Below are 8552 nucleotides of genomic sequence, written 5' to 3'. Positions count from 1 at the left end.
CGTGCGAGTGTGTGAGTGTGAGTGCGTGTGCGTGAGTGTGTGAGTGTGAGTGTGAGCGTGTGCGGGAGTGTGAGTGTGAGTGTGTGAGTGTGTAAGTGAGAGAGCATGAGCGAGTGTGAGTGCGTGTGTGTGAGTGCGTGTGCGTGAGTGTGAGTGAGTGCGTGCGTGCGCGCGTGAGTGTGTGAGTGTGTAAGTGAGAGAGCATGAGCGAGTGTGCGAGAGTGTGAGTGTGAGTGCGTGAGTGTGTAAGTGAGAGAGCATGAGCGAGTGTGCGAGAGTGTGAGTGTGAGTGCGTGAGTGTGTAAGTGAGAGAGCATGAGCGAGTGTGCGAGAGTGTGAGTGTGAGTGCGTGAGTGTGTAAGTGAGAGAGCATGAGCGAGTGTGCGAGAGTGTGAGTGTGAGTGCGTGAGTGTGTAAGTGAGAGAGCATGAGCGAGTGTGCGAGAGTGTGAGTGTGAGTGCGTGAGTGTGTAAGTGAGAGAGCATGAGCGAGTGTGCGAGAGTGTGAGTGTGAGTGCGTGAGTGTGTAAGTGAGAGAGCATGAGCGAGTGTGCGAGAGTGTGAGTGTGAGTGCGTGAGTGTGTAAGTGAGAGAGCATGAGCGAGTGTGCGAGAGTGTGAGTGTGAGTGCGTGAGTGTGTAAGTGAGAGAGCATGAGCGAGTGTGCGAGAGTGTGAGTGTGAGTGCGTGAGTGTGTAAGTGAGAGAGCATGAGCGAGTGTGCGAGAGTGTGAGTGTGAGTGCGTGAGTGTGTAAGTGAGAGAGCATGAGCGAGTGTGCGAGAGTGTGAGTGTGAGTGCGTGAGTGTGTAAGTGAGAGAGCATGAGCGAGTGTGCGAGAGTGTGAGTGTGAGTGCGTGAGTGTGTAAGTGAGAGAGCATGAGCGAGTGTGCGAGAGTGTGAGTGTGAGTGCGTGAGTGTGTAAGTGAGAGAGCATGAGCGAGTGTGCGAGAGTGTGAGTGTGAGTGCGTGAGTGTGTAAGTGAGAGAGCATGAGCGAGTGTGCGAGAGTGTGAGTGTGAGTGCGTGAGTGTGTAAGTGAGAGAGCATGAGCGAGTGTGCGAGAGTGTGAGTGTGAGTGCGTGAGTGTGTAAGTGAGAGAGCATGAGCGAGTGTGCGAGAGTGTGAGTGTGAGCGTGTGCGTGAGTGTGTGGGTGTGAGTGGGTGCGTGCACGCGCGTGTGAGTGTGTGAGAGAGTGTGGGTGTGAGCGTGAGTGTGAGCGTGAGCGAGTGTGCGAGAATGAGTGTGAGTGCGTGTGTGTGTGTGTGTGTGTGAGTGGGTGCGTGCACGCGCGTGTGAGTGTGAGTGTGTGAGAGAGTGTGAGTGTGAGCGTGAGCGAGTGTGCGAGAGTGTGAGTGCGAGTGTGAGTGCGTGTGCGTGAGTGTGTGTGTGTGTGAGTGGGTGCGTGCGCGTGTGAGTGTGTGAGTGTGTGAGAGAGTGTGGGTGTGAGCGTGAGTGTGAGCGTGAGCGAGTGTGTTTCAAATATTGTCCTCTCCTAACAAACCATACATCAATGGAAAGCTATTTATTCAGCTTTCAGATGATGTACAAATCTCAAATTACCCTCATGACTAGTTTTGTGGTCCAGGGTCACAAATAGGCCCTGAGATAAATCAGCAACCGCGAGTATCATAGTTTATTCTGTGTCGTTTTAGATCACATACAGTAAAGTCAAATGCATATGCACTGACTGTTGTCGCTCTCTCTGTGCTTCTCAGGGTTCTTCATAACTACATGTTGTGGCGTATCGTGGCGGCGCTGAGCGAGCATCTCTCCACCGCGTTTCGCAGCACGATTAACGAGTTCTCGCGCGAGATCGACGGAGGCGAGCGTCAGCTGGATCTGGAGCGGCTGTGTCTCAATCAGGCCAACAAACACTTCGGCATGGCCCTCGGCGCGCTCTTCGTCCAGCAGCACTTCTCCTCCTCCAGCAGAGCCAAGGTGAGCAGCACTGAGCTCAGCTCACTACACTGGCTCACATCTTCCTCCAAAAACACCTCGAATCCGTCGGCCTACTCTTATACAGTAAGATTATACACGAACGTGGAGCAGCTCTGATCATATGTGTCCCTGCAGCACAAAAGCAAGATCTGTAACTTATGAATACAGACTGCAATTCTGTTGCTGGATTCACGAAGATAAGATTTCTTGAGATAAATTTCATCTTGTCAAAGACTCACTGATCAACTCGATGAAAAACAGATAAAAAATCATAATAAGCGCACACTTTTCAGTGCAACGTGTTTTTTAAATAGTTATTTTGTGCTGAATTCTGGCGAGAACTGTTGTAATTATAAATGTAAAAGTTATTTGAGTACCTGTTTGAGTTTGATTTGTAGAGCTGTTACTGAACTTCACACATAATAATAACTGATCATTGGTTATTATGATTCACAACCCTATTATTTGTTGCTAGTATTTTGCTGTAATGCGTTAGAATTTAAACAACCATTCCTTTTTTTTTTAGGTTTATTTTACACGTGTGGTGTTCCTACAAAGCTGCATATGATTTTCGTTATGCTATGCTGTTAATAAAATATTTATACGTACAAATTTTGGATTTTGTTTCTCAATTATCACATTGATTTACATTGTGCTAAATCACATTGTTTCATTGATTTAATCTCATGCACCTCAGTTTTTAAGTGAACATTGTCCACAAATAATGTAGTTTTTTTCCCCTCAGAAAGGTGCATAAGCTCAGATGAATTGAATATTTGGTGATAATACAGCATAAAGAGAGATTTCTGAGCAGTTTCTCAGATCACTGGGGTCTTTTTTTAGGAGCTTCAGCAACGTCAGTCTCCGCTTATATAATAGAGATATCGAGGCCTCATTTCTAATTTCTCTTTCCTATAGAAAAGTGCTACGCAGGAATACGAGATGTTGTTTTGCGTCTCACCTTCCTCTTTCCTTTCTAATGCAGTCGATCTGTTTCTCTTCCACGGCCCAGTGTTTGTTTACCTTTCATCTTGCTTCCTTCCTCCCCTGCTCTTCTCAGATAGATAGAATGAATGATGGATGGATCAAATCGCACTTCTTTTGAGGAAGACGTCGCTCCCAGATGGTTTGCTTTGCGGGGTGTATAGATTTGTGGAAATCCTCAGTCAAAATGTCACTTTTGTCAGACGAGTGCAGACTTTTTCCAGCTTGCCGTGGGTTTCATACTGTTTTTGAGCACATGAATCATCCGAACCTCTTTAAAGTTTCTATTAAAGGACTAAATCATCCACAGATGGCTTACGTCCTTTAGTGGAACTTTTGTTAAATATTCCTGTTGCTCTTTTACACACACACTGTCATTCAAAAGGTTTGGGGTTTTAGAAAGAAGTGTCTTCTGCTCACCAAGGCTGCATTTATTTGATTTTAAGTACACTAAAAATAGTGAAATATTATTACAATTTAAAATAGATGTTTTCTACGTTAATATCTGTTAAACTGTAATTTATTTCTGTGATGCAAAGCTGTATTTTCAGCATCATTACTCCAGTCTTCAGTGTCACATGATCTTCAGAAATCAGTATAATATGCTGATTTATTATATTTGAGGTCGTCTCGTGTAATTCTGGCAGCAGATGGCCAGCTTTTAAACGAAGGTTTCACTTGACTTGCTTTTCTAATTACAAGTGTGAATGATTTTTGTCACTGAAAAGTCTCCACTGCTTATTAAATTAACATGAAGTTTAAAAGATATTAAGCGGCCCTCATAGAAGCGGCACTGGTCTGATATAATATATGGGTCAGGGTTAATATAGTTCACTAAAACTAAAATTAAACCGTGAATAAGTTTTCATTACTTTAAAGGTCCCATATTGTCAAACCTGAAATTTCCCGGTGTTTTTCACGATAACTGAGGTCTAGGTGCTATTTAACTACCATATAAGTTTCAAAACAGTCAGTCCACAGTCAAATGCACACAGCCTGCATAAAGTAGCTGTGATTTTTCACGAACCGTTGTGACTTCCGTAAAAAGTTGAGGTCAGAACTACACAGTCACCGCCTTCAGTCACCCCCCCGAGCACCGCCCACCGTCCCGCTCTCCTTTAGCCACTCCCCCAGACAACATCACGGCCACGCCATTGCTGAGCAACAACAACAACACGGAAACATGTCGAAAAGTTTAACTTTAACCACGAAACCAGATCACCCGACCTGTAACGATACTCTCACTCAAAGGATGGACGATCTGACAGGATTGCTACTATGAGGTGATCACATCTAACGTGTATAATAAAGACAAACTGTGTCTATCTAGTCATGATGAAGATGTATACACATTTCAATTTCAGCAGGCAACTATTTTTACAGCTACATTATTGTTCCAGCCACAATTAATCACAACAATGTATATACAATTACAAATGATTATATATAAATCGTCAGTTTGTTGTTTTACACGCATGCACACAGACATTATTTCATACACGACCTAGTCGTGAGATGCAAGAAACATAGACATACGGCAAGAAATCTGTAGACGTGCCCATGACAACAAAAGACAATACTTTATTGAAGCTTTTCTGATAAGAAGTGTGCGCTGCAAACGGAACATTTTTGACGATCGTTTCTGTCCAGTCCGCTCGTTTTATCGCGTTTAAGTCCCATATTGTTAAAACTGAAATTTTTCAGTTTTAAAAATTGTTAAATTTTTTTCAGTTTTAAACTTTAACTTTCCGTACCCACTGTGTGTGTATATATATATATATATATATATATTCTTAAGGACATCAAGACTTAAAATAAAACTCCAGAAAGGTGTAAAATATGTGACCTTTAAATAAAATAAATGTTTATAACAAAAAAAAATACATAACAAAAAAAAACTTTATTTTATTTAATCTATAGTTGCCAAGGCATAATAAATTTTCTTTCTAAAGCATTTTAATCACACTAAAATGAAATAAACTAAAAACTAATAAATAAAAATGAATAAAAGCTATAGACATATTAAAAAAATGACAAAAATGCATAACAAAATTACTAAGCCTAACTAAAATTCAAGTGAAAACAGAAAATTAAAAATAAAATTAATTTCTAAAAACTATTAAAAGTATCAATAAACACTAAAATAACACTGGCACATGTCAAAGATATTGACATTAAATATATCATATGAGAAATTTTGCGTAATGTTTTATGTTATGATAAGGATATATTTAAATACTCACGTACAAAATTTGTTTATATGTTAAATAAACATGCGGTGATGCCTATGCACTGAATTAAATATTTAATAATAATAATTATAATATGTTTAATTTATATAGCACCTTTCCTGAGCTCAAGGACGCCTCACAAAGAGCAGTAATGCAACAATCAAACATTTAATTTCAATCAAATTAAACTGAAATTTACGTTTAAATAAAAGACACTTAATGTCATTTAGATATTTTCCTTTTTTTTTGGTTTTTGCACTTTATGATTCTAAGTTTTGAAGGAGGTTATTTTTGAACAAGATTGTTTATAATAGTCAGTTTTAGTTCCGTCATCCAGAGACCCAATCAGAAGTCACGGCTCCTTTGATTGACATCTAGTCTCCGCCCCCGTTCTCAGGTGCAGGAGCTGGTGGAGGACATTAAACACTCGTTAGATCAGAGACTGCAGGAGCTCGACTGGATGGATGAAGAAACCAGAGACGCTGCCCGAGCGAAGGTGAGCAAAACTCGGTTGTGTTTCAGTCGGACTTTAAAGAGTTAACAAGCAGTGTTGGGGAAAGTTACTTTTCAAAGTAACGCATTACAATATTGCGTTACTCCCTTAAAAAGTAACTAATTACGTTACTTAGTTACTTTTTAATGCATTATGTTACTTTTGCGTTACTTTTCAAATCTGGGTTGGGCTTGCTTGTTTGTTTTTCATATAAAAAGTGATATTTCTGGTAAATGTAAAAGCCCTTTCACAACAAAAAGTGAAATGAATGAGCCTCAGGCTGAAGGAAAAGTAAATTCACGTCTGTACAGCAGAACGCAGGAGAAGAACGTTCAACACTTCGGCAATAAAAAAAAATTAAGCACGAATGTTAGTTTATCTAAAGTGATTTTTGCTTATTAGTATGATTGAATTTGATAATTGAAGCTCAGCTGCAAAGACATTGCTTAATAAAATAGGATTAAATGCATAAAGGATATTTGTGTTATTTACCATTTAACTATTGCAGATTTGCGTCATATTCTGAGTTTTTTTATTCATTTGGAAGAACACTGAATCTGTTTTTGTGCAAGTGAGTAAATGCATGTTCATATATAGTCTAGAACTAACTATATTTCTATTAACAAGAGAGCTGTCTGTCAATACATGGGAAACAAAGTAACTGGCATTACTTATTTGAAAGAGTAACTCAGATATTCTCTTGTTAATTAAAAAGTAATGTGTTACTTTACTAGTTACTTGAAAAAAGTAATCTGATTACGTAACTCGCGTTACCACAACACTGTTAACACGTTTATATAAAATAGAGGCAATAGTTGAGAGTTTTCCTCATTATTCTGAATCTTTCTCTCAGCTGCAGCACATGATGGTTATGACCGGTTATCCTGACTTTCTGTTAAAACCTGAACTTATCGACGAGGAGTACGGGGTAAGACGCTTCTGAGCGATCACATGATCCCATTCCAGATGATATCTTGAGTTCAAATGCTTTTATTTCTCCTCGACAGTTCGATGTGAACGAGAAAACCTACTTCAAGAACATCCTGAACAGCATCAAGTACAACATTAAACTCTCCGTCAAAAAGATCCATAAAGAGGTGGACAAGACGACGTGAGTTTGACAGAACCGCACAGGGAGTGATGTCACTGAGTCAGATGCATCGCAGCGTACGATTAGAGGAACTTCACTGCTGATTTCAGAGAGAAAACGCACACACATTGTGGTTTAAATGGATATAAATTGGCAGAAAGTGTTGAAATAAATACATCTCTAATAACATGCCACTAGATTTGAAAAGTTTTTTTCTTGTAATCATCACAGATGTTTTTGTGATTGATCGTAAAGGAGTCTCTGATGTGTCTGGAAACAGGCATTGAGTTAGTGCGTGAGTGTGTGTGTGAGAGAGAGAGAGAGCGTGTGAGTGAGTGTGTGTGTGTGTGTGAGAGAGAGTGTGTGAGTGTGTGTGTGTGCGTATGTGAGAGTGTGTGTGTGTGTGTCAATGTGTGTGTGAGTGTGAGAGAGAGTGTGTGTGTGTGTGTGTGTGTGTGAGTGTGTGTGTGTGTGTGTGTGTGTGTGTGTGTGTGTGAGTGATATCATTTGGACAGACTGTGTCTGAAACGGCAGTCGAACCAAAGAAAAATGAGCGTCTGTTAAAACCTCCAGACCTCTGGAGCCAAACACACACACACACACACACACTCTCTCACAGAGACACACACACACACTGACAGACACACTCATGCACACACACTCACAGAGACACACAGACACACACACTTTTACGTGCTTTTCACGCCAAGATCTGAATTCATGCAATGTTTAATACATTTTAAATCAATTGTTAATGATTTTTTATTCTTTACTTTTTTTTTCTCATTCATCTGTTGATTATTTTTATTCTTTTTTAAGCACTTTGTGTATGAAATGTGCTGTAAACTTGCCTTGCTACTGATTTGTGTCCATTAAAATACAATAGTTTGCAATTAAAATAACAACCGCTGTGTGTGTGTGTGTGTGTGTTTCACAGGTGGCTTCTTCCACCACAGGCTTTAAATGCGTATTACCTGCCAAACAAAAACCAGATGGGTGAGTATCATAAACACACACCTGAATATTGAGATAATAAATTGGAAAGTTTGGCATCATTTCTTTTAAAAGAAATTAATACTTTTTATTCATCAAGGACGCATTCAATTGATCAGTGATATTAAGGACATTTATAATGTTACAGTAGATTTCTATTTAAAATAAATGCTGTTCTTTTGAACTTTCTATTCATCTGTGAATCCTGAAAAATAATGGTTTCCACAAAAATATTGTGCAGCACAACTGTTATCAACATTGATAATAATCAGAATCAGAATCAGAATGAGCTTTATTGCCAGGTATGTTTACACAAACGAGGAATTTGTTTTCGTGACAGAAGCTTCCACAGTGTAACAGAATGACAGTGACGGAACAAAAAACACTGAAAATAAAAAATAGAAAAATAGAACAAGTAAATAAGGAATAAAAATATACAAATCGACAATTGTAGTACTGGTATAGAACAATAGACAGTTGTATGTACAGGTATATTATGTGCAAATTGAAATGTAGACTGAGTATGCGTGTTAGATAAATAAGTGTATGAGTGAATAAATAGTGTGTGTTCCACAGTTATTGTCAAGTGTTCATGAGATGGATGGCCTGAGGGAAGAAACTGTTCCTGTGTCTGGTCGTTCTGGTGCTCAGAGCTCTGTAGCGTCGACCAGATGGCAACAGTTCAAAGAGGGAGTGTGCTGGATGTGAGGGGTCCATAGTGAGGGGTCCTTTTGCTCACTCTGCATGAGTACAGTTCTTGGAGAGAAGGGAGGGTTGTACCAATGATTCGCTCAGCAGTCCGGACTACCCTCTGTAGTCTTCTG

At 39.9% G+C, this 8552-nt stretch overlaps 1 protein-coding gene across 1 annotated transcript in view; it reads left to right on the top strand.

Moving 5' to 3' along the window:
* Positions 1-8552, top strand: part of LOC107573753 (endothelin-converting enzyme-like 1) — a 46894-nt gene that overhangs the window by 25456 nt on the left and 12886 nt on the right. Inside the window, exons 8-12 of the mRNA XM_016260196.1 lie at positions 1715-1937; positions 5550-5648; positions 6499-6573; positions 6653-6756; positions 7673-7731. Coding sequence (XP_016115682.1) covers positions 1715-1937; positions 5550-5648; positions 6499-6573; positions 6653-6756; positions 7673-7731 — 560 coding nt within the window. The remainder of the gene's footprint in view (positions 1-1714; positions 1938-5549; positions 5649-6498; positions 6574-6652; positions 6757-7672; positions 7732-8552) is intronic.

This window comes from Sinocyclocheilus grahami, unplaced genomic scaffold (assembly GCF_001515645.1).
Source record: "Sinocyclocheilus grahami isolate Dianchi unplaced genomic scaffold, SAMN03320097.WGS_v1.1 scaffold2024.1, whole genome shotgun sequence".
Lineage (NCBI taxonomy): Eukaryota > Metazoa > Chordata > Actinopteri > Cypriniformes > Cyprinidae > Sinocyclocheilus > Sinocyclocheilus grahami.
Note: the sequence above shows the minus strand (reverse complement) of the source record. Positions and strands in the feature narration are given on the sequence as shown.